Source organism: Antennarius striatus, chromosome 17 (assembly GCF_040054535.1).
Source record: "Antennarius striatus isolate MH-2024 chromosome 17, ASM4005453v1, whole genome shotgun sequence".
In the NCBI taxonomy this organism is placed as follows: Eukaryota; Metazoa; Chordata; class Actinopteri; order Lophiiformes; family Antennariidae; genus Antennarius; species Antennarius striatus.
This window is the reverse complement of record NC_090792.1, coordinates 3,247,962-3,274,539: the sequence shown is the minus strand read 5'-3', so window position 1 is coordinate 3,274,539 and position 26,578 is coordinate 3,247,962. Positions and strand designations below refer to the sequence as shown.

Genomic DNA, 26,578 nt, shown 5'->3' with positions numbered 1-26,578 from the left:
TGTTTGTTTAAATGTTCTCACATATTTTTTATCTGTGTCCTTGCTGTGTGCTTTGTCTTTCGCTTCCCTCCATCGCGGTGTGTCTCATTCAAACTGCGTTGTCTTTCCAGGTGGCGATCGTAACTGTGGAGTACATGAACTCATCTGCGTCAGGAAAGGTAGGGCGGATCAGATCAGAGCCCCACATGTCATACGTTTATATACATACTGAATATAGAAGATATATGACAGCAACAGAAATGATAATAAAAAATGTTATTGCTAGGATTTCAGAATCTTAAAAAATGTCAATTAAATTAAATTTGTATTTAAATGGATTTTAAAACTGTGTAAGAAACAAAGTCTTTTATTTGTTAAATTGCAAAATTGGGATATTGGTCCCATTGAGTCATTCTACCTACTTTCCCTGTCCTACCCAGTAACTATTACTGTAATTGTTGAGCTGACTCTACACTGTAATTTGTCATGTCTCTTCATCTCCCATAGTAGGGATTTATTCATTTCCTGCTAGATAATTACACAGTAATCTGCATGCTCTGATCTGTAGTGTTACTGTTATTGTGGATTTACATGAACTGATTCAACCTAAAGGGAGAAGGCTCCATCCGTATGGGGGACAGTAAAGTTATTTGAATCCGCTGCTAACGCCAACCTCAACCAGACAGAACCTGTTTTTCTGTGAATGCATGCGTTCAAGCTGGTGATGAGTCTGTGAATGTGAAGGTCTTTAACGCACCGGGGTGTTTACAATAATGCTAGCGTTGAGTCAGAGCTCTGCGTGTCTCTATTGTCATGGCAGCACTCATATGCTGGATGGAGATGACCTTTATGTCCACACACCTAAAGCAGATCCACAGGGTGCTGATTATCACATCGGATGATTGGCTGAAGGGGCTGCTTGTGTACTTGTGTTTCATAACGACTGAATGACGATAATAGAGGTTATTGTTGTGTGTGTGGACGTTTGGGAATGTGGACAGACCCACGGCTATGCGGTAGAGGCTTCATAGCTTCGTCTGAATGTGTGTGTGGGTGTGTATGAGAGTGCTCCTGGTCCACCTGTGCAGTGGGTGGGTGTCTTTGTGGTTTTGAGATGGTGGATTGTAATTTTTATATTTAACATGGTAACTGTTACCATGTGGACAGGAAGTAGCAAACACGAAAATATTTGCCAACAGTGACAATAAAGCACTTGAAGTAAGAAACTTTATTAGTTTTCCATCTATGTGAATGAATCCTGATTATTTTAAAGATAACACAATGACAACATCATCAGACGTCAATCCATTTTTCCCCTTCTGCGTTACCATGGAAACAGGGTCAGCCGAGCACCCCTATGTCCTTTTCCCTAGCAACATGCCTTTACCCCTCCTGGAGGATCTCCAGGTGCCCCCACCCCCCCCAGTATTTCTTTATTTAAACCCACCCCTTCTCAAATTCTTAATTAACAATCAATTTATCTCAATCTTTTATAGTTGGACATAAATATTTACAAACACAGAAAAATAATAAATTAAGCAAACATACTAATACAATTAATTTAATAGATTAAAATCATTAAACTGAGTAGATAGGTCAGATCATTATCAATCCATTTAAATTCATGGAGGACGATTGACTTCCTTTAGGGTCGACATTAAACTCTTTATTCGGTCTGGTTCTAATCTCACCTTCAAACCTGTTCACATTAACATAAAGTGAACATCCCATAAAGCAGTGGCTACATTTCATGATCACTATAAGGGCCTCTTATTATTGTCCTCTGAGCTTCTTGTGTAACTGTTGTCGTTATTGCATAATGCTCCTGTGAGTCATCACTCAGACCCACACACATTATCTGAGGATCATTCACATTAATGGAAACAATACATTGGATTAAATATGTGGTGATAAACACATTGTAAGCTGCTTAATTTATTATTCAAAGAAGCATCATCTTTTCATTGTTATTATTTATTTAAGCTATGTATTTATTTTTAGTCTATACTTTTTATTCTTAAATCTTAGACTAATAATGATGATATTAATTTAAAAGGTTATTTTGTTGGACAAAAATCTAGAATCTCAGTTTTCCAACTGAAAAGCTAATGCTTAATCTTCTTTTCCACCATAACATCCTCTATACTGTTCTTTGTACAACAATCACTCAAATAAAGTGGAAGTAAAAGTAATGAATGAAACCTGAGTACATGAGTCAAAAGTAAAGAGAGAAACTGCAGATTCTTCTCCCTTGTTTGAGCAGCCGTGAGATCCGCTTCATCTGCTCGGTAAACAATTCAGTCAACAGTGAGAAGCCGGTACAGTGTGAGCAGACAGACATCCCCACGGGACAACGCCTCCTGCTACCACCTCCCCATGTGATCAAACATCGACAGCTAGCAGCGAGCTCAGGCATATTTAGCTCATCACTGACATTTACCCTCATCATCACCACCTTAATTCATTTCCTCCTTCTAACTCTGTCAACAGAAGATTCTTCCACCTAGCAAACCCTGCCAGCCCACCATGGTCTGTTTTGTAAAGACTTTTGTTATTCATGGTTAAAGTACAAGATTAATTATAAAAATTGGACCAGATGCCAGCTTTTTTCAGACACACTTTTTTTTTCAGGAGTTCGTCATCTTCCTGTACCTCATCAATTCCAGTTATTTTCAGAGCATGATTGACATCATCATTGTCATCATTGATTGGGGAAAAAGATCATTTGAACACATTTTCTCACCCATAGCTCATAATGTTCCATCAGTGTAATTGAACTTAATGGTCTCCGCTTATTTCCTTTTTCCAGACCTGGTCTGTTACTATAAATGAGCCCAGCAGGATTCTGAGCAGTGAATAATTTATTCTCTCTAGTTGAACTATGAAGCTGCTGTAAGTTCCGCTTGTCATACTGTGTGCTCTGATTAACTGTTTGGCCCTTCAGACATTAATGCATTTAAATAGTGATTGTTGCTTATTTAATTAAGATAATCTAATTCTGTATATCATCTTTTAAATGTTTACTCATGATTGAGCACACAATTAGCAGAGGATCATGAGAGGCATGACTGACAGTTAAATCTGTTATCTAATAGACTATAAGAAACTCTCCGTGGTGCACTGGCGTCGTGCCCGGAGTGTCCCCTGCCTCACGCCCTATGCCGCCGAGATAGGCTCAGGCTCCCCATGACCCGCTGCGACGGATACAGCGGTGGTCATCTGAAGATGACTGACTGACTGACTATAAAAAGCTAAAACAATTCCAGATACAGCTGATTTGGTTTAATCTGGCACCCTTTTATAGAACTACCATAAACACAAAAACACTACAATATGTTCACTTTTCATTACACAATTATTCCTCCTTAAATGTGCCTGATCTGCAGTCAGCAGCATTTGGATTGCATCGCACGTCCTCCCATTCCGACCCGATGCATCCCACCACATAAATCGTGCGTCTCTCAGCCCGTGGATGGTGGGCTGATTATTCACGAACATTTTGTATGCAGTGTTCGCTGCTGTGTAGTGTTACTTACATAAATCCTTGGTGCATCCTGCGTATTGGAATAGCCTCTGCAAGAAAGGAAGGTTGTCCCATTAAACATACAGGTACAACGTTTTGATCCGTATTCTCCCTCCTGATCACATGACCTCTCATCATGTTCATCCATCTGAGACAAAATCATAGTATGTGTGCAACGAGTCACATCAAGACCCAAACTTCCTGATTTAACGGGGCCGATCGCTGCCTCTGCACAGAATGGGGATGACCTCATACACTTAGGTAGCGTCTGAATAGCTTCTGAATCCTGGAGTTAATCCTACAGCCTACACACACCCTCATCAGCGTTACGGAAGTCCGTTCACTCGTTGTTCTGTGTCTCAGTCTCTCCAGAGGTGTTGGGGTTTCTGACAGCCATCGGACTCTTCATCATCCTGATGACCCTCTTGTTCTGGTACCTCAACAACAAGCTGGCCCTACAGAACCCAGGGAGCCTTCAGTGCCTTGACGACTTCAGGAAAAAAGCTGAGCTTCAAGGTGAGCCGGCGTCAACATACTGCTGCTTCTGGGATCCGGGTTTCAACACACATGTCCCCATAGTCCAGTCCTTCTGCAAATATGATTTTATTGGTACACGAAATAACACAGAAAATGCCTGCTATTATGTTTACTTTGTGTTGACTCTGTTTTGTGTGCATCCAGGCCCCTGGTAATATTATAAATGTTATTCCCAATAACGTTTGTTTAGAATTATAACATAAAAAGTAACCTTTACAGCTTTTTGTTAGATATGTTTTGGTATCCTCTGTGTACTGACAGCACAATTGTCATGATGACAGAACCTAAAAATGTAATAATACATAAAATAAAAGCTTTATTTACTGTTACTGCTTATGGGGCTGCACCCAAACAGGAGGTATTTGGGTTGTCCAGCCATCCCATTAAATTATGGACCTATGCCATCAACTGCAGGCTGTGGCTTGACCTCAGCATGTGGGGCATTTTCCACCATCACTGGCCTTTCTCAACTTATGTGCGGATTACTGTTGCTGTCAGATGTAGGCCTGTTTACCCACCATCCGTCCACAGGGCCTCAAAATATAAAAGGTTGGTGTCAGCAGGGGTCCAGCACAGAGAGTCAGGGAGTAAACCGTACACTGACAGTCACCTGATCAACAGTCAGTTAAAGACAATGGAGGAAGTGTAATGTGGACTGGAAACTTTTCACAACACGACTGTCTTAAAAAGAATACAGGACACAATTCAGTATGGAAAATTATGAAAACTTATTGTTAAACAAGAAAAAACAAATAATTTTCAGAATAAATAGAAGAGAAGGCCAGGCTTTTGTAGATGAAATGCATTTGATTCTTCATGTTCTGAAATGAAACATGCTCATCATGTAGTGTGTTGGTTTGGACAGACTGAACCAGTTAAGCTCTAGTTGGAGTTGTTTTAAAGCTCTTCTGCCCCCTGGTGGACGAAAGGTGAAACTACAACTGATGGACACAATCAGCTGATTTCCTGTCGTTCAATAGATCATACTGTATGTAGAAACCAAGTGTGTGTGTGTGTGTGTGTGTGTGTGTGTGTGTGTGTGTGTGTGTGTACTGTACTATTTAGATATCTTCATTGTTTTTCTCTTTTGCTATTTAATGGGCAAAAATTACAGATACCTCAGCATTCCAAACAAAGTTCAGTATTTCATATGAATTTAGCCTCAAAATAATCACAGAGAAACTAGTCGACATTTTTCTATTGGACATTTATACGAGATGTATCAAATAAACTAAACTAAAGCCATACACTTTGACATATTGCTCATTTCTATGTTTCCGTTGCATAGTAAGGCGCATTGTCACAAAATACGTTATGAACAGAGCTCCACGACAACAACAATGTTCTAAAAACTCATCTATATCTACATATATCTCCATTTTTTGAGGCTATTGCTTTGTCATTTTACATCATCAGTGTTGTAGCCACCAAAGATTCTGTTCGTAAAAGTCAAACAAATTATTTTTCTCTCTTCACACAAAATGTCTTTAATGTAGAATTTGTAGACAGTGGAGAAAGTCATTCCATCGCAGATCCAATAAAAAGTTGGAAATAGGGATAATCATGTTAGCGTGTTCAGAGAATCTGAAATTTGCAAGTAGCGTATTTATTAAGAGTTTGAGAATTCCCAGAAGGATGAAAAAGTCAGACACCTTTGAGAATGAATGACGTTGTTTGCGACAAGTGAAAAGCATTCAGCAGAATGAAACGCTTCAGTCATTCAGAACAAATCACATGAGCCGAGTGAAACGATGCAGGAGAAATTAAATAAAACAAGCTAACGGCATCGTGGGGTGAGTGTGCAGGTATTTCTTTATGATTTAAAGCTTCTTAGTCTTTGACTGAGTGATCTGTAACTGTACATTCAAAATGTTGGACACATGTTAGAACAGTGACGGTATAACAAATGAATACACCTGTGCTCTTCTTATTCATACAGACACGTAAATAATATTTCTCTACTTACACTTAATATGTAATTTCCACCTTAATCATGGAGACATCTTTCAATTAAAATAATTAATAGTCTATAAACAAGGCAGAATATTTGTCTAGCACCATTAATACAAAACATAGAGTTGCCCCTGGTGTTTATCCTGTGAAGTTTGATGTACTGAACAATTAAAATGTTTTGAAAAATATTTACTGGACATTTACTAAAATCTGTTTCAACTTACTGCAAATTCAACAGCACTGTTGACATACAGTGTGTGTAGTCATGCACACACCGGCGTTGTACCCTAAGTTTCTCATTGGCTTTAATGGAGCCGGCGTTGGGGCCGTCAGAGACGACCATCCTGCATGACCTTTTCCACCTCAGTCTGTTTTCATGCTCTCTTTCCCCCAAACAGACAAGGCCTACTCCAATGCTGACCTTCAGGGCTCGTCATCAGACAGTGAGGATGAGCTGATGGGTCAGTATCAGGAAGCGGTCAGCCGCTCCCAAGGTCTCCGAGGGGGGGCCAAGGCGGCTGCTAATACCAAACTTGCAGGGGGCTTCAGCTGGGAGAGCCGGCAGAAGTACAGCCCTCTGACTGCTGATTATGACGGCTACAGCAGCGAAGCCTCGGCTGACATTGGTAGGTCCTGTGTGCGTGTGCGTGTGCGTGTGCGTGTGCGTGTGTGTGTGTGTGTGTGTGTGTGTGTGTGTGTGTGTGTGTGTGTAACGGGAGTACCGTCCCCTTCTAGGATTCCCATGTACAACACCGGAGCAGCATTTTACTGTTTACATCATTCATGTTTTCCCAAGAAAGCCCTCAAATGATAACTATATAATATATAGTTCTACCTCTTCAATGGATTATTAGAGATACCGCCACTCCCTGCAGTTAGTTTGAGTGAGATGCACATTCTGCTCTTCACCTAACAAACAGAAATGCAGCACACACACACACACACACACACCGTTACACACCGTCAGTTAATCCTGAGAGGTGATCAAAGAAAAGCTCTCGTTCAGCACAGTCTCCGTGGGAGGATTGTGAAACAGTCAACTGTCTGCATAATTTGCACAGCCTCACACTTTTTTTTTTTGATGCCTCTGTGTTTCCCATCTGCCAGACGCTCAATCACAAGGTGTTTACGGTGGTGGATGGATTGCAGGAAGAGTTTTTCTATTTCATCATGAACCAAGTCACAGGAGAACACCGGCACTGACCTATTTGGATCAGTGTGTTATTCATCAGTAATGACACACTACTAAAAAGTATCTGCTTTTGATTTATGTTACATTATGAAAGCATCATGCATAATTCATCAGCTTAAATACTTTAGGGTGTGTAGTGTCACTGTCATCTAATGTACTGCACTGCATATTATGTGTGTCCGTTGAGGTGGACGAATGAGAGTGAAATGAGAAAGTTTTTAAAGTACAATCATAAAATTCTTATGATCACTATCGTTCATGTGGTTTAAACCCCTATAACTAATCTACGGTGGCTGGTTAGGTTAGAATAAACAGTGTGAAGCTGAGTAACACAAATCTGAGTAAGAAAAACTCTGGGAAATAACGTCAACAGATTGATCACTAACAGGATCTCACAAACTAAATACTCTGAGTTACTTAGAGACAATAACAAGCAGGTGGGATGGAGGATAAAACACAGTCAGACCCAGATGGAAATTATCAGAGATTCAAGTTGGAGGGAAAAATGGAGACAGAAGACATGAGAAAGATGAACAAAGGTAGAGTAGACAGTGAATACAGAGAAACAGAGGAGAAGAAAACTAACAAAGCTGAACACACAGACCGAAGAAGAGACAGAGTAACAACAGGGACAAAGAAGATGACAAGAAAAGAATAGGGAAAGTAAAAAATGCAAAGAAAAACATGGAAAAATGTGCTTGTAAAAGTAAAGCAGGAAATTTTTAGAAGTTACTGTAAATACAGAATCATGACACATTGTTGGTAAAAAACAACAACCTCAAAACACTCCGGTGACAGTGTCCTGTCCTTCAGATAATAATTTCTTTCACTAGTTTGAACCCACACTAAGGTACAAATCTGAAATACTTGTGATTCACAGCATCAGGGAGAAATAGAAGTTTTTTTAAAAGCAGCGTCTTTCAGTCTTTACCTCGGCCTTCAGCAGATGAATCATGTGTGAACTAGCTTTGTGTTACATAAGACTGTCTGGCACACTGTTTCAAGAGCTGTTAGAATTTGTAGCTGTGGAAAAAAATAGTGCATGTTTTTGATTCCATTATTAAAGAAGAAACACAGTCGTTATGCAAGAGCTGCAGTCGCTGCATGTCTCATCACCACTAGATGGTCCCTGTAACAAACAAGAAACAAGAGCTGCTGAGGAGACTTTATTTAAAAATTTTCAGATCAGTCTGGTGACATACTCAGAAACAGAAATGTGGCTGACTGGTGTGAGGACATTGATTCTTGAACACGTTAGTGGTTTGTGTGTGGTCTACTTGCAGGCACGTTTTCCTACGATTGATCACCACGTCATAGCCAACAATGTGGTCAGAGAGGCTCATCACAGACAACGTTATTTGTGTTTGTCTTATGATAGATAGATAGATAGATAGATAGATAGATAGATAGATAGATAGATAGATAGATAGATAGATAGATAGATAGATAGATAGATAGATAGATAGATAGATAGATAGATAGATAGATAGATAGATAGATAGATAGATAGATAGATACTTTATTAATCCCGGAGGAAATTGCATATATCCACTGCTCAGGCATTACATAACAAATAATACTGGATAAACACCAGGAGAAAAGGAAACACTGACATCACAGGACATACCACAAGACATACATTACACTAACAGACAGGCACATGCAGCACTAACAGGACTTATATACTAAACTATAACTAAAATATAAACAGTATAAAATTTTAAAATATTACAGTATTAAAATATAAACAGTATAAAATTGAATTAAAATATAAAACAGTATATAAAAAAAATTATATATATATATATATATATATATATATATATATATATATATATATACATATACAACAGTATAAAATTAAATTTAAATTAAATTAAATTAAATCCATTTTCAACCCCGTGCTGACATCGCCACCTCCCCCCCGCTCCTCCTGAGAGAGTCATTGAACCCCCTGATGGCACGGGGCACGAAGGAGGACCTCAGCCTCTCTGTGGAGGCGCTGTGTGACAGCAGTCTGCCGCTGAAGGTGCTTCTCTGCTGGAAGAAGGTGGTGTGTAGGGGGTGCCTGGTGTTGTTCATGATAGCCTTAACTTTAGACATGGTCCTGCTCTCCAGAAGCATATCCACAGAGTCCAGGCTCAGCCCGACCACTGAGCCCGCTCTGCGGATGAGTCTGTTCAGACGGTCCATATCTCTTTTCCTGGCCCCCCCACCCCAACACACAATGGCGTATGACAGCACACTGGAGACTACGGACTGATAGAACATGAAAAGGAGCTTAGGACAGATGTTGAAGGAGGCCAGCCTCCTTAGGAAGTACATCCTGCTCTGCCCCTTCTTGTGCACACAGTTGGAGTTGAGTGACCAGTCCAGTCTGCTGTCTAGCTGCAGTCCCAGGTACTTATAGTTTTCTACCACCTCCACCTCACTGCCTTTGATGATCACCGGCTGTGGAGAGGGAGGTGCCCGCCGGAAATCCAGAACCATCTCCTTTGTCTTGGAGACGTTGAGCTGGAGCTGGTTCTGTTGGCACCACTCCACGAAGTCAGCCACCAATGCCCTGTACCCCCCCTCATCACCCTCCCGGATACATGCCACTATCGCGGTGTCATCGGAGTACTTCTGTATGTGGCATGTATCCGAGTTGTGCTTGAAGTCTGATGTGTAGAGGGTGAAGAGAATGGGGGATAGAACGGTCCCCTGTGGCGCCCCCGTGCTGCTGGTTACCATAGAAGACAAACAGTCCCCCATACGGACGTACTGGGGTCTGTCCGTTAGGTAGTCCGTAATCCAGCTCACGAGGTAGGGGTCCACAGCCATGGAGGTCAGTTTATCCTGCAGGAGCTGGGGCTGGATGGTGTTGAAGGCACTCGAAAAGTCGAAGAAGAGCACTCTGACGGCACAGCCCCCGGCGTCCAGGTAGGAGAGTGTGCGGTGGAGGAGGTACATGACAGCATCGTCAACCCCAACCTTGGCGCGATAGGCAAACTGGAGAGGGTCCATAGCACCCTGCACCTGTGGACGCATGAGCTCCAGGACCAGTCGCTCTAGGGTCTTCATTACGTGGGAGGTAAGAGCGACCGGTCGGTGGTCGTTGAGCTCAGTAGGGCGTCCTTTCTTGGGTACAGGGACAATGCAGGAGGTCTTCCACAGTGACGGGACCCTCCCCAGCCGCAGACTGAGGTTGAACAATTGTTGCAGGGGGTCCGAAGCATAAATCCAGGATTCATGCTTCGGAATCCTGCAGATAGATGTGGATCCTGCATAAATAAAATGTTGTTGACTTGTAAGAAGACTGTCAAGAAATATTTACTTGTTTTTTTGATTAAAATGATTAAAAACAGTGAAATTGGCGATTGAATTTCATTTTAAATTGTTCTGAGGTAGGCCCTCTGACTATTTTGATGAACTACGTGGATAAATACTTATCCACGTAATATTATTATGATGTTCAAAGAAGAAAAATTATGTTCCAAAGACTTTATTGACATTTTTTAAGGACTCATTTGTTGTAACATAAGGAATAGACGTACCTTGTTGGAGTGAGGTGCATGAGTTCTACCTGGCAGCATTTATTAAAGATGTGCTCTTTTTAATTATATAAATTCTATTTATTTTGTGCTCACATTCAGTTAGCTATGAACTGTCTCGTGTTTGTGATATTGTGTAATTGAGATGCCCTCAAAGGTTTTGGAAAGGGTTGTCGGAAAATTCAAGATTAGAAGTAGATTACAGTATTTTCCGCACTATAAGGCGCACCTAAAAGCCTTTAATTTTCTCAAAAACCGACAGTGCGCCTTATAATCCAGTGCACCTTAAATATGAAAAAAAGTTTTAAAATAGGCCATTCATTGAAGATGAGTTCTCAGCTGTAACCTCAACCCCCACGTTGTTGTCCATCAGGTCAGCAGCTCAGACAAAATACACATGTCTAAGCTGCGACCCACAGTTACTGCCCCCCCACAGTTACCTGCTTTTTCAGGTGAATTTGTGTATTAATTGTAGCATGCCAGGCATTTTTGGCTAGCAGTGACTTGGCTCTTGAAATTTGAGAAAAGGCTGCAGAGACGTGAATGTAATCCCTTTAGTGCAGCTCAATCTAGTGGATGCATAACACAACCACAGCCATGACAGTAGTTTCTATTTTATGCGCCTTATAATGCTGTGTGCCCTGTTCTGGTGAAAACAGTTTTAAAATAGGCCTTTCATTGAAGGTGCGCCTTATAATCCAGGGTGCCTTATATAATTTTTTAAAATAGTTATTTTAATTTTTTTTTAAAATATTTGTCTATTTATTTATTTTAAATGGGCCATTCGTTTAGGGTGCGCCTTATAGTCCAGTGCGCCTTAGAGTGCGGAAAATAATGTATGTCTTTCTAGGAAATAACAAGAAGGCACAAACAAACATATCTGTAGAGTAAATGTCTTATACTTTTCCTCTACATTTTGAACACTTACTTATAATTTACAGCACAATGTTAGGCTAACCCTAACCCTAAAAGGTACAGCTTGGGTCTGTACATACATGGCTGAGCTTTTGCTGAAAGCGTCTCGTTGTGGAAGAGCTTTAACGACTGGCCTCTTCTTTGTAGGCAGTGATCTCACACCAGTCCTGACATGGAGTCCCTCCAAAATAAAAACATTACTAGAAACGTAGACATGGATCTTTTTCCATCATATTGCTGAAAGACGACACATCATTTCATTAATTTTGGAACATGCTGTTGAAAACATCTGAGGCATCTGTGTTTTTTTTTTTCTTGACTCCCACTGCTGCTTGTGTTTGTCTGAGTATGAAGAGCTTTATCCCCAGGACATATGTATTATACATGAGCAGGATTGTGCCGAGGTTGCAGAATCAGGCGGAGCGGCTGCCCCGGCGGCACCACAAAGCAATCCCAAAATAGGAAGTAAGCAGCAAGGAAGAAATAATTGGGGTTTGTCTGGACAGACTTTCTTTCTCTCCTCTAATGTTAGCATGTTGTCATTGCTACCTAATGAGGACACTGTTGCATGGGGGTGTGTTACAATACTGTCTTCATTAATCATTTTAGTATCAGTAACATTATTGTAGAAAGTCATAGAAATTAATAAATCCTGAGTATAATATGAAACTCTTGTGGAGGGATGGTTGAAATGTTGACTATGATTTATAATATTTTTGCTTCACCAGCTAACAATCAGCTCAGTAACTTTGCAAATGTCAGTAGATGTGGTCATGGAGACAGGGCAGACATGACCAAAAACATCAGTGGCACTCATAATGATGGGAGATTGGTCTTATAGGTACCGCTGAACATGTTGGAAAACACAAACCTCTGTATTTCACACCTTGCAACTATGAAGTCGGACCCAGGAGGGTTGTCGGAGCTAAATGAGAGGACAGGACGATGGGGGAAACTGTTAGCATCTGATTACAGTATTTTCTGCACTATAAGGCGCACTGGACTATAAGGCGCACCTTCAATTAAAGGCCTATTTTAAGACCTTTTCTTATATAAGGTGCACTGGATTATAAGGCACATGTGATAATATGGTGAACTTTCAATGAATGGCCTATTTTAAAACCGTTTTCATATATAAACCACACTGGATTATAAGGTGCACGGTCAGTTTTTGAGAAAATTAAAAGCTTTTGGGGGCGCCTTAAAATACTGTAATAGTCCTGGTTGGGTAGGTTAGGTTCAAGCAAGCTGACTTTTTAAACCTGTATAATCCCAGTGTGTAACAATATGGACAACAAGACAACAGGAAGTCCTGGCCAAGACGGATTCCTAAAGAACTACTTTTGTTGTTTTTTTGTGCTTTTACTTTGGACAGAGCCGGGATTCCCAGCAGGTAGTAGTTGTGGAGTAACCAATTACCTGATACTAGCCTTTTGTCCTGATCTATTGAGCATTCACTGCTTGCATTTTTGATAGCTGATGGTTGATGGACGTGAAGTTGTAAGATCCTCCCTTCTTATTTTCATAGAAAGAATAAATTGTGTCTACACTCACTTGCCAGCTAAAATATTTGTACCTGCAGGTTTCACAGCCAATATTCATGAAGCACAAACTGTTTTCTTACCTAAACAGCTACAAGCAGGCGAAACAAGGTGACTGCCAGTAGAGACGGGATGAAACTCTGTGAAGGAAGGGTGTGTTAGACGAGAGCAGGAAGGGTAACCATCCCAATTAGTGGGCTGGAGAGGCGGAGTGTTTTTACTCATAGCAACTTCCATCAAATCAACCGCCCCCAGCTCAGCCGGAAAAGACTGCCAAAAATGGATTTGCTCCTTTTATCAAGCCCTCCATGACACTTATTAAGACTGCTTTGCCTCCATCCTGCCACTGTTATCTGTCACTTTGAGGTGGCGTCTCACTGATAAAATGAAGAGTGAAAGTTTCAAGAACTTGGGAGAAAGCTGAAATTGCATCATCATAGCGCTGGCTTTTTCCAAAAGTTGGGAGCCAGAAAAAAGAAAGAGCATTTAATGTTCATCTTCATGCTTTGTTTTCTTTCTTTCATTCTGTCTTTCTTTCCTTCATTCTTACTTTCTGTCTTTCTTTGCGAGAGACCGGGGTTTAAAGCTTTGCCTCTGTCCCTCTGGGAGTATTAGCATCGGCTGCTCAATTTTTGTGAATCCAATTTGGACAAGGGAGGCAGATTTTAGAATGCAGCTGACAACACCATTCAAGGTTCTTTAGAAAGTGCCACCAAGCCTCATTCTTTGCCTTCTAGGCAACTGAATCATTTAGAAAGGTGAGAGGCATGAAATCTGTGGAAGATTAAGCAGTATTCAGTCGAGTCTTACCTCATGTTTTATTTAGGTTGTGCATTAAAAAAAAAGTCTCCTACAGGCCACATTCTGTTTGTTAGGATGGACAAACAATTAATTTTATTACAGACAAGAATCATTATTGAAGCTGTAGATTAAACGTCTGCTCTCATTTAGAGTCACAGTAAAACACAATCACATACAAGCTACGATATGTTTGACAAAGATTTTACTTAATTTATGGTTTCTTTAAACTGGTGCAGGGAATATGGTGTTGTTCCTTTGTTTGCTTTGCTCATTGTCAGATTTATGTCCTGGCACTTTCTTTTTTATGTCCATAACTCACGGTAGATGCTTTAAGTTATCCTGTGTATAAAATACAATATATAAATAAGTTGTTTTTGCCATGGCTAATGGTGGAGGTGCCAGGGGCCTGCAGTCATTAAGCATCTCTTTAAGGCACAGGGAGCTTTGAACTTAATGTCATTGCCAGTATGACATTACCCTGATAAAACAGAATGGGAGAGCTGTACATTCATAGGTTGATGCATTTATTTATTACATATTTTATACAGTTTTGTATAAATGTCCTTATGTGGAGCAAATGTGTGATGCAACTGTTGATATTTATAGATTCTTTAAAAATCTGATTTACAATTGTGTGTTTTTGACAATCTCCAACTACAACACTCTTTATAATTTTCATAATCCTTCCAAAATTGTTAAGATATGGCAAAAATGAACTAAAGTGTAATTCGTCAAACGTTTAGCGAAGTTCGTGTAATAAACTGGACTTTGAGTGTTTAAAATGCCAACATTTTGGCTTGTGGTGACTGCAGAAGAAACGTCAAGTTATCAGCAGACATGATGACACATCTTCATTGTCTGATGTCTGAATCACTTTGTACCAAACCTCATGGTAATCCATCCAATGACAAATCTGACACAACATAATCAACCTCACGTGACCAGTCAAGTGATCCACATCCGCCTTTGCTTGGACGCTGCTCTGTGCATGACTTTCTGGTTATATTTATAATGATTATATGATATGCAATAATGTGTTTATTATTCGGATCCTTTGTGTCTATGTTAATTTACTGTCAACCAGCCAACTGTATTCAAAGAATGAGGCGAACACCTCCACTGGATGAGCTGCAACCGCCTCCTTATCAAGATGAGAACGGTTCTCCGAGGATGTCCTGTACGCTGTCAGACCTGGGAGATGCCAAGTGTGACCTTTCCCACACCAGCGGTAGTCCCCATTTGTCCTTTGACAAATGCCCCAGTGAGGGTAGCGATGGCCCCGAGACTGAGAGTTACCTCAACAAAGGCTATGAGGAGGATGTACCCAGTGACAGCACCGCTGTCCTCAGCCCAGAGGTGAATGCTTGAGATGCCAGATATGACTAAGTGCATGTAAACTGTTTTATTGCAAACTAAACATTTCACTGGTTCCTTTAGGACATGTCAGCACAAGGATCAGCAGCGCGGCTACCCAAAGGTTACGAACCAGATTCAGTTTCAAAATATGGCACCCTGGATGTGACGTTTGACTTTGACTCTGAAGACCAGCAACTTGCTATCACCATCATGGCAGTGACGGACCTTCCTGCCCTAAAACGCACCGGCAACATCTCCTGGCAGGTCCACATGGTGTTATTGCCCAGCAAGAAGCAGAGGGCAAAAACAGGCATCCAGAAGGGCCCCTGCCCAGTTTTCACGGAGACCTTCCACTTCAGTCACGTGGAGTCAGAAATGATTGGCAATTACGCCGTCCGATTCCGCCTTTATAGTATGCGACGTATGAAAAAGGAGAAGGTGCTCGGAGAGAAGGTGTTCTACCTCACCAAGCTAAACCTTCAGGACAAATTATCTGTGCCGGTCACGCTGGACCCCTGCTGTGCCCTCCCGGTAAGGATGATCAACAGTTGACCACTTGAAACACGTCAAACTTGGGGTTCACCAAGGACGCCGTTTGCAGATTTTACAAGAAAAATGATAGTCGTTTTACTTGACTTTGTCTTGCCTTTTGTAGCCTTTACAAAGAAGAATAAGAGCAAAACTCCAAGTAATGCTTTGTCTTTATTGGCCCCAATGAAATGTGCAGTCGTTAGTGAGCCCAGCTAACCAGCTCCAGGGATAACTGTGCTTTCCCTCCAAAGCCAAGGGACACATCATTAGCTCTGAATAGGTTTGTGGGGTTACTGGTAACCTAAAAATAGTCCCCACAACTAGCACATCCTCTGTAGTGCTTCTCCTCTGACTGGAAGCAGGTCTTGTTTTAAACTCTGTCTCTCCTTGCATTAATATTTTATACAGCGTTGCCCTCTGCAAGTGTTGTGAGGCTTAGGCTATGTTCCACTAGGTTATGTGAGGTGAGGGTGATTCAAACGAGGAGAAACAGGGGAGGAAAAGTCTCATTTCAACCAACTCATGCTACTCAGTAGTGTGTGAGTGTGTGTGTACCTAGCTGGTTATTGCTAATTCAATTTTTCATCATGGGTTTAATAGAGGAGTGCAGAAGCATTTTGCCAACATCTGTTTGAAATCATGGATCTATTGTTTTTAAGATTATATCCAACTAATTTATAGACCCTATTTGTTATGTTAAGCTACATTTCTACATGTTTTGCAAACAATAATGAACAGATTTGACACTAAACTGAAAGAAATATTGAACATAAATCTTCATGACTGTAATGTTTGATGTACCAGTGAGGGATTTTCTAAACATTTATTTTCAGGGTGGTGAATCCCTCTCAGATATGACCTGCAGTGAAAGCGCCTCATCATTCCAGTCAGTCAGTCAGATTTCCACCCCAGAGATCCTCGTGGGTCTGGTGTACAACGCCACAACGGGACGTCTCTCTGTGGAGATCATCAAAGGCATCCATTTCAAAAACCTGGCTGCCAACAAGCCACCCAGTAAGTACTCTGAAACACGTTTGAGTCATATTCCTAAAGAGTGTGAACAGAAGCAGTGAAGAGTGTGAGCAATCGTATGACCCGTGTCACAGGAAGAAAGAACATCTTGAACCCGAATGGATTTATACGTAGGGAGCCTAACAGAGTTAGTATTTTTCTATACTAAACTCCAATCACAAATTTGTATTGTATACATATATAGATGCAATCTTAAATTTATAGTACCAGTTAAGAATTCCTTTATTTCCCTTAAATAATGAATGAAATATAGAATTTTGTAATGGTACTTACAAGAATTAAAGTTGGAATCTTGAATCCGTGCAGTCTAAAAAATAAATCTGCTGTAAGTTATCCACTTCACCTTTCCCAGAGAGAAACTATGCACAGCTTGCATGCTCTTCTAAAAAAGAGATAGTTCAATCAATTTCAGCTTTACCACCAGCTTTACAGTTTTCCTCCTGTTTGATCTCTGCTTTCCTTCATTTCCTGGTCAACCTCCTGGTCAGTTTCCACAGATCCCACTAGCATGTTCAAATAAAGAAGTGCCTCTTGTTGAACTTTGAGCAATGTTGTTGGACGTCTGACCAAGTTTCTCTTTCCTTACATCTTCTTTAATGTCTGCACCTGAAACTCTCACACCCTACTACCTTTTTGACATCTTGGTCCGTTGTTTTTCTTACTGCTGTCCAACCCTTGTTGTCAGATGGACTGTTCTGTTGCCTAAAACATTTAATAGGTGGACAGGTTTATATAATCAGAGGTGAGTCTCTGTCCCTGCTGAAAAATGAGGTGCTATCAACCTTTTTCACACTATCTTCATGGATGAACCCAATCAAACAAAAATCCGTTGAATTGATCAGCGTTTAGATTATTCATTCTTTACTTATTAATAGTTTTTACTATTTTTATCTATTAACTTGTCTCCATAATCAATATCTGTCCACTTTACATTTCATAAAAAAAAGTTGTAAAAAAAAAAAAAAAGAGGTCAAAAAATGTTTCCACTCCATCTCCAGTGATTGTCTAGCTGTCAGTTCACCCACCCAACACATAATGCAGTGTGACCTTGTAAAACAATTTAATCTTTACTGCATTAAACCCACGAGGGATAAAATGTGAACTGCTGACCTCTGATGTTGATTATAATTATAGATTTTTAATCAGTTGACATAGCCAGACTTGTTTTAAGTCCTAATGCTAAGCTAAGCTAAACGTCTTATTTCTTATTTCAAAGATGAATATGAGTTATATATTATATCATTAATCTTCATCTAACTCAGCAAAAACAAATGACATTGTTTTCCAAATGTAAAATCTTTTTCTCAGAGATAAACCAAAATTACTTGACATTTGCAATTTTCACACTGTAAAATTCAAACCTGCATCCATGAAGATAGCGACTTGTCGTAAACATTCATTATGTTGTTCTGCATGCAGCGCTGAACCCCTCCCCCACCCCCACCACCTCCCCCCAGCTGCCTGTGTCATGTGTTTGTGCCTGGAAGTCCTTCACGCTTTCACTCAGAAATGACACTTCTCATGCTAACTCACTCCACTTTGCTTGTGTTCAGCTGAAAGGAAACACCGTACATCACCGACTGCTTCATTCCAACAGCACACTTTAGCATGCTGTAGTTGTAATCCTACATCTTCTAGTTCTGCTTAAAGCCCCTCGAACAAATATGGGACTTCTGTGCTAGAGAACATAATAAATACTCTAAAAACATTCTGTCCTTCCATTAATTGCTGCGTTCCTCTACCTAAGAAAATCTATAACTAATTGCTAGCTTCCAAATGTTGACATTGTTTCGCTTTTCTGAATAGGGTATCCACATAATATGTAGTCTCCAGATTGCTTTAGAAAATAGTCACATCTGGTAATGCTGGAAAAAAAAATCTTTGTGCAAAATGCTTATGAAGGCCTTGATTGACTTTGTGTCTTACAAAAGTGGAAGGAACATGGTGAGATGCAGAGCGATTTCAAAGCTCCTTTTCTATCACTTCCAAACAGTACCGAGCCGACAAGTCAAGTTAATCATCAGTCACAGCCCCTCTCATTCAGGAACAATACCAAAGAGCCATGCATCACCGCTACTGACCACTTAAGACACCCACAGCTCCACGGAGCCCATTCAGCAGCAGTCAGAAAAGAAATCAAGGCTATTTTTTTTACTGTGCTTTTATGTCAAAGAGAGCAAGTGAAATGTGTGATGTGAGGCGGTGAACTAGGCGTTGGAAGGCAGCTGGCACTCGACAGCATGAAAGCATCAGCAATTCATTCCTTATACTCCCTCTTAGACAGGGACATAATACGCCGCATTATTACGGAGTACGGTTGTAGACGAGGGGCAAAACACTCTCAAAGATCCATTGTGATTGCCAGTCTTATCTCATTTACTTTCAGCTGGATTTGTGGCTCCAGTTTACATCATGATTTCTGCATCAGAATGAGGAGTGAATAAGGAAACCGTGAATGCTGAAACACTCCGTAATGGCAGTGTTTCGTTTTGTTGTTTTTTCCCCGTTTTTTCCATTTCCTCTTCAGTGTTAAATGTATGAATTATAATTTTTTTGGAATAGGATATGTGCTCATTCACAATAAAACCAATGGGGAATAATGCTGGGAAAATGTCATATAGACCAAGTATGAGCAGAAATTGAACTACGTTCTGCTTTTCTAAAAGCTCAAATGCTGACAACATAATTATATTTCCTTCTTAATTATACAGCTCTTGAGCTGGATTTCGTTTTCTATCTATTGCTTAATATCACCATTGTAGCAGTGTGTGATAATAGTGCACCAGTCACTTAGTGTATGTTTTTGAACACGGGTCATTTGTTTGCAGCCAGCATGCAACTCCTCCTAAACACAAAATGTGATTCATGTTGTGGACAGCAAAATCTGGGACACTGCTTTGGGCTGCAAATTTCTGGGCATGTGTCACGACATGACATTATGTCAAAGTCACAGAAAATAATAGTAACTCCTGGAGGGTTCTCTTAACAAGAAGCATTCATTTTAGCACATATTTTAGCAAGGGTTCTTCATCTCAGCACAGACAGATGAATTACTAACTTCTTCTCGTCCATTTTTATCCTCGACATTATCCCCTATTTTAGGTTTTTGATATGCAGTAGTTGCATAGCAACAGGACTGAGGTAATGCTCTTTGCGCCCTTTGATTTCTCGCTCTGCTATCAGAAACAGCTGCGCTTTGTGTTTGATCAGGAGAGAAACACGTCACATGTGGTCGTGATCCTATAAATCAAGTATAGTTTCATTGTTCTGAGAACAGATGCCTTGTGGAGGGAATGTGTCAGACTTTAAATCAGGTGAAGGAGGTGAAAACAAAGGACAAACAAGGATTTTGCACAAATGATCCAGCATTGCTTTTATGTGTAATGTATACCTAGGCAGTTTAAATGATTTCCTCGCTATCTGTCCTCACCACCTCTGTCCTGCTCAGATACATACGTTAAACTGACCCTGCTGAACTCCATGGGCCACGAGATGTCCAAGTGTAAGACGTCCATCCGCCGAGGTCAGCCCAACCCCACCTACAAAGAGACGTTTGTCTTCCAGGTAGCTCTTTTCCAGCTGTCGGATGTCACTCTCATCCTGTCGGTCTACAACAAGCGCAGCATGAAACGGAAGGAGATGATTGGTTGGATTTCACTCGGCCTCAACAGTTCTGGAGAGGAGGAGCTTTCCCACTGGACTCAGATGAAAGAGTCTAAAGGACAGCAGGTTTGCCACTGGCACAGTTTGCTGGAGTCCTAACAGCACAACACGGGTAGTGTGTGTGTGTGTGTGTGTGTGTGTGTGTGTGTGTGTGTGTGTGTGTGTGTGTGTGTGTGTGTGTTTGGATCATCTTCCCAGATGGGAAAGAAGAGGATAAAGTGGGATAGGGGAATGTGACGGACACCCAGATCAATGTTTGGCTGCCCTGCATTAAGCTGGGCAGCGTTTTCACGTCGCATCCGTAAACTTACTCCCTACCGCTGATCAGTTCTGTGGCTAATACTGTGATGTCAATTTTTCATGGATTGCCTTAAGTACCTGTAGATGGCACTCACTATTTTTGATTGTTAAAGTGTTGAACTGAGTAACATAACACGATGCAACACAATGACTTACTGTCAAATCAGGCTAAACGTACATGCAGACACCAGAGTTACACAAACTGGGGCAAGAGGACATCAACCGAAAAGCAGGAGGGACTTAGACATGGACGCCTAAACCTAAATGCCGACACTGAACCGTGTAGTATTGTCCCACCGATGTTACGCTCAGACTCTGGTTGATGGATTATATAGATATCAGAGAATACCAATGAACGTGACACCAATGCCAAAAATCCAATGCTAACGAAATCTTTAAAAAAAAGTCCTGTTGCATGATGGTTCATCTCATCCTCCGCTCTAGGGAGGGAACTCTGGGTCGTCAGACCATCTCACCGACTTGAAGTCATGGGTCTCTGCTAGCTTATTTACTCAGTAGTTATTTACTTTTGGAGACCTGTTGACGTGGATACTGAAGGTCACTTCTTTTGTGTGTTTCAAACATCTAAAGAATTCGCGTGCAGTTTTAAGCTGAAGTTGTAGACACTCATGAACCACTCGCTTTCAACACTGCTAATGAAAAACATTTCAATATGTTCTTCAAAGCCGTTACGTAATCATTTCAGACACATTTGTCAGACAAAAGGAATTGTGTGACACGTGAACTCGACATCATGCAAAGTGGAAGTGAAGAAGTGAAGAAATGAAATGAAATGAAATGTCACACCCTGAGATATTTCTGGAAAACGCCAGATTGTGATATATATATATTTATATATATATTTATATATATATTTATATATATATGTGTGTATATATATATATATATATATATATATATATATATATATATATATATATATATATATATATATATATAATGATGTTACTTATTATCTTATTATCCTGAGTTTCCATCTGCTATTCCAAAGCCACACAAAAACTTTCAAGTCATATTTAAATTAATCTCTTGATTAACATAGCAGCAGTAAAGCAAACAGGTGAGAACACCGTAGCTCATAGTCTTTCTCCTGCTCTGGTGCTAATAACTGGCTGCTGGCACAGAAAACTTGCCTTACGGTTGAGTCTGTTTCATTAATTTCTTGGACTGAGAACCCAAGCAGACAGCGACACACCCTCAGAGCACACGGATCTGAATCCATAATTACAGAAAGTACACACAGCACAGCGGCTCTCAGCCTCACAGAAGGGAATTCAAACTTTGTGAAGTGTTCTCACAGAAGCCATGCTGCATCGACAAACATGCAGAATGTCTATAGGCTAATGGCTTGTATTTTTAGCTGTGGGCACCGTCTGGCTTCTGTTCGTATACACCAGAAAACAAACGTTATAGTCTTTACTGTGCCTGTGGTATGAGGTAAATCTAGCTTTGAGTCTTTGAGCTGCTTGCCCAGAAGAAGGGTGTTGAATGGGAAGCTACCGGTGGGGGGGTTATAGATATTTATTCCTTTTCTTGTTGGATGTGACAGTTTCTACATTGAATTACTGTACTTGTATTTAAAACAAAGTAACCCTGATTGTCTGCCATACACTTTATATACAGTAAATGTTTTCTTATCTATTTTTGTATCAGTAGTGGGGAGGACATCGTGTCACAACAGTTAAATCCAACCTAGTGAGCAATACTATTTTGATAGCTACTATTAATTATCCTGTTTTTTGTTGTGTTTCAGACGATAAGGTCACAAAGTTGTGTCGTGTAGATATGGTCCTGTTGGTTAAACCAGAAAGGGATGACACTCACCCCTACAGAGCTCACCCCAAAGCAATCTGTCCACGCTTTTCAACAGTGTGAAACAGAAGCACAGACTTTACAGCACAACATGTGAGGCACAGGGACATCTTAAGTAGTAGATTCATTACAGAAGTAAAGAGACTTCGTAAATGCCAACACAAATACCTGCATTCAACATACTGAATTGTTTTGTGTTGTCTTTTAAACACCTACACAACAATTTTGTGTGTGCCTGTTTAATCAGTTTTCAAGTCAACTTTATTTTCAAAGCGCTGAATCACACTCGAGGTGCCTCGAAGCGTTTTACAGAATCAGAAAATCATATATTACTGCAATTCACAGGAAAATTAATTAGCAGCTGAAATTTGACAAGAGATAAATAACAATTAAAAATACAGTTGTGTTTTCCCGACTGCGCCTCATATACTGCTAGAACTGAAATTGATGTACCACTTGAATGTTACAATCGGTTCCCATTACTGAAATGGCCTGTTGTATTCGACTCTTGTGTCAAATCAATTCCTGGAACTAAGATTTCTGCTTAAGTTTGATTGCACTGAATCTGTTGCTTTGAAAGATTTTATTTTGGTAATATATGAAAGAAGGCATGTGCTTTAAATCCCCAGGAGATATGCACAATTCATGCAACAATTCAGAAACTGAAGATTTGTGTTGATAATTAATGATAAATTAAATCCAAGTTGCTCAAGTTCACAGGTTAATTTCAAGTTAAGCTGTTATTTATGCTTCGCAGAAAGGTTTATTTTGATTTTCTTCTGGTTTATTGTTCTGGTTTTAACCGGTGGGTGTTTATTTTTTTTAATTTTTGAAACTACCTATGCCATATGCGGCATTGGTGCCTTACTATTTTTAATCATCAAACTTGTGTCACAGTGTCTTACTGTACTTTTCTTCTGTACTGAGTTTGATTTGTAAAAAAATTATTGTAGAGATAATTTATATGTGATGATATTATTGTTTAAAACAATAACACAAAGTAAAGCGGTCCTTGTTGGGCATTTTTTCCTACATGTCATTGCACCTCTGTGTGAGTGTTGTAACATGACTTGTTTTCCATGAAGCACACAACACAGGTGTTGATCTTAACAGAACACACGGCGTTGAACCGGCTCATTCTGCAGGTTTGTGCAGCTAAACTCCAACACCTCTGTCTGCAAAATTCCCGCATCTCCACAAGACAACCAACAGGTGGAGCAAATATTGCATTTTGCTGCTTATTTGCTTGTGTTTGGTGTGTTTGAAGCTGTAATAAACCATTATTTCCTTGGTGACATCTCAAACACTTGTGAATTCTACAAAGTTTGCATTGGAAAGCAAGATTCCCTGGAGCTCTTATGGAGAGTGGATGTTCACGATGGTGGCTCTTTTGAAACAATATTTGATCTGTGCAAAAGTGCAACTGTTGGGTGTAAGGATATATTAAAGATGAACAAATAGTGGGTTTGTAAAATAGTGGCACACTAAAGAAACAAGGAAAACAGAAACAGTTCATTTGAAGGTGCAGAAACCACAAAAAGATTGATGTCATTTGGAGTATGTTCATTATACCCATTATACCTTCCTCACTTGAGTCCATATTAGATCATGTTTGTTTTCCAAAAAGTAGTGGAAAAAAACCCAATATATTCCTCATAACTGGCTGTTCGTGAGCGAGTTTTACTTTTGATGACAGACAGGTAGTAACTTTCAAGCAATGGATTTTTGTAAGAACATTTTGTGAAGTAGGTTTGTCTGGCCTGACAACCTTGCTGGGTCTGCAGCTGGCACAAACCTTAATCTTTCCTTGTCTTATTATGATCAATTTTTTTTTATTTTTTGCAGATGGAGGGGTGGCGGGGTTAAAGTGAAAGAAAACAAGATCAGAGATATAAAGGTTTTGATAATTAACTGTTCTCAGGAACATTCCTAAGCTGAACATAGAACAAAGCGCTCAGGGGGAAAAATGCTGGAAAATAAGATTCAGTGGCTGCTGCTGAATCAAAGGGGAAATGCATGACAGATGAGAGGGGTTTGCCCCCTCCCCTCTCTTTGTCGGTCACATCCCAGCAGAGCAGATCTCCAACACATGAAAAAAAAAAAGTGTTAGATTGCCTTCAAGTCAAGTTGGAATTATGGCTACTGTAAAGTCATGGCTCAGGCACAATCAAAGTGGAGTCAAAAAGTCTGCATAGCTGAGTATAAATAAATGACCATACAAATTTATAGGAAATATGAATTATTTTTCATGAAATTACCAGCAATCATTTTGATCTAGCTGCAATAAGTTTAGTTTTTCAGCAGAAAACAAAGTAGAAACAATTTTATACGTGTTCTACGACGTTCAAGAAACAATTACATTCTCAAATGTGTTTAAAAAAGCCCCAGCAAATATTCAGCCATCACCATACAATTTTACTATTTTTAAGATTGTTATGTAACAAAACCCCTTTAATAGTCACATCAATAATAGTGAAATTGTAACGGTGAAATGGTGAAAAGTCTAACAACAATGGTTCAGTAAAAAAAAGGCTCATTTCTCATTCTTTATACCTGATTCACAAATCTCATGATCAGTGTCGATTTTTTGCTGTCACTGTTTGGGTTTGTGAGTTGAAACATCGGCTATAGTTATTAGCTGATTACATCCAATAGGATGGTGACATTCATTTGTTGTTAGCATGCTAACATGCTAGCATCTCACCGCTTCTCTTTGTAACCATAACTCATTCATGGTGCTGCTATGCAGATCCTCCACCTCACCATCCTCACCCAGTCTTCACAGATTCAGCAACTTCATACTTTCAATAGCATGCACAGCCTCATCATTCTCAGCAGAGTCATCAGCCACCACCGCCATCAGTGTCTGGGTACAATGCTGATTTATCTTGCTGATGCTCAGGACAGATCACTTCAATCCCATTCCCTCTGAAGACTCTAAAGACTCTCAGACTAATCATCGCACATCACCTGCTGCAGTAAATAAGCATCATTGCGTCATACTGTACATCTAACTTTAGCTTATCTAGTTTTTCAAGACATTTTTGACTTTTTCAGCAGCTAAAATTGTTTGGACTTATGATGGACTTGAAAATATTTGGCAAATCAAATGCTACTACAAAGCACTAGCTGTAACCTATTCATCCATCCATCTATTCATCCATCCATCTATTCATCCATTTTCTTGTAGACAAGATGAGTGCAACATCTCGTCTAAAGCCACGAATCCGCATTGCGGGACACAGCTTGGCTGGAACCAATCTCAGCTGGCTACAGGCGAGAGGTGATCACATTCACACTTAGGAACAACTTGACGAGACCAGTTCACCTAAGCTGCATGTTTTTGGAGGTGTGAGGAAGGGTGAGAGAACACATACAGAGAGAACAGACACACTGTACACAGAAAGGAATCGAATCTGAAGCGTTTTGCTTTGAGGCAACACTGTGCCACCACGCAACCATGCAACCAATTCAGTCAAGTCTAATTATTATTATTATTATTATTATTATTATTATTATTATTATTATTACCCATCCATCCATTTTCTATACCTGCTTCTTCCGCCGTTACGGGTCGCGGAGTGCTGGAGCCTAACCCAGCTGACTGGGGGTGTGAGGCGGGGTACACTCTGGGCGCGATGCCAGTGCACCGCAGAGATTATTATTATTATGATGATGATTATTATTGTCGTTATTACTACTACTACTACTACTACTACTACTACTACTACTACTACTACTACTACTACTACTACTACTACTACTGTTATATTAGTGACATACTATTCAGTTCCATTAAATGACACTGCTTGTTCTCCATTATAAACCTCTCACCCCTTCCCCATTATACCATCTTGTCTAGTTGTTCATTCCAGACAGCTATTTGTTC

At 40.2% G+C, this 26,578-nt stretch overlaps 1 protein-coding gene across 1 annotated transcript; it reads left to right on the top strand.

The window, feature by feature from the left end:
* Nucleotides 1-103: 103 nt before the first annotated feature.
* On the top strand, nucleotides 104-21,655 carry syt14a (synaptotagmin XIVa; the record flags this gene model as incomplete). Its single annotated transcript, XM_068339091.1, has 8 exons — nucleotides 104-158; nucleotides 3,866-4,018; nucleotides 6,391-6,618; nucleotides 15,059-15,330; nucleotides 15,412-15,861; nucleotides 16,695-16,875; nucleotides 17,579-17,635; nucleotides 20,342-21,655. Coding segments are annotated over 8 exons (1,710 nt in total), but the record flags the coding sequence as incomplete, so codon positions are not given.
* Nucleotides 21,656-26,578: the final 4,923 nt, after the last annotated feature.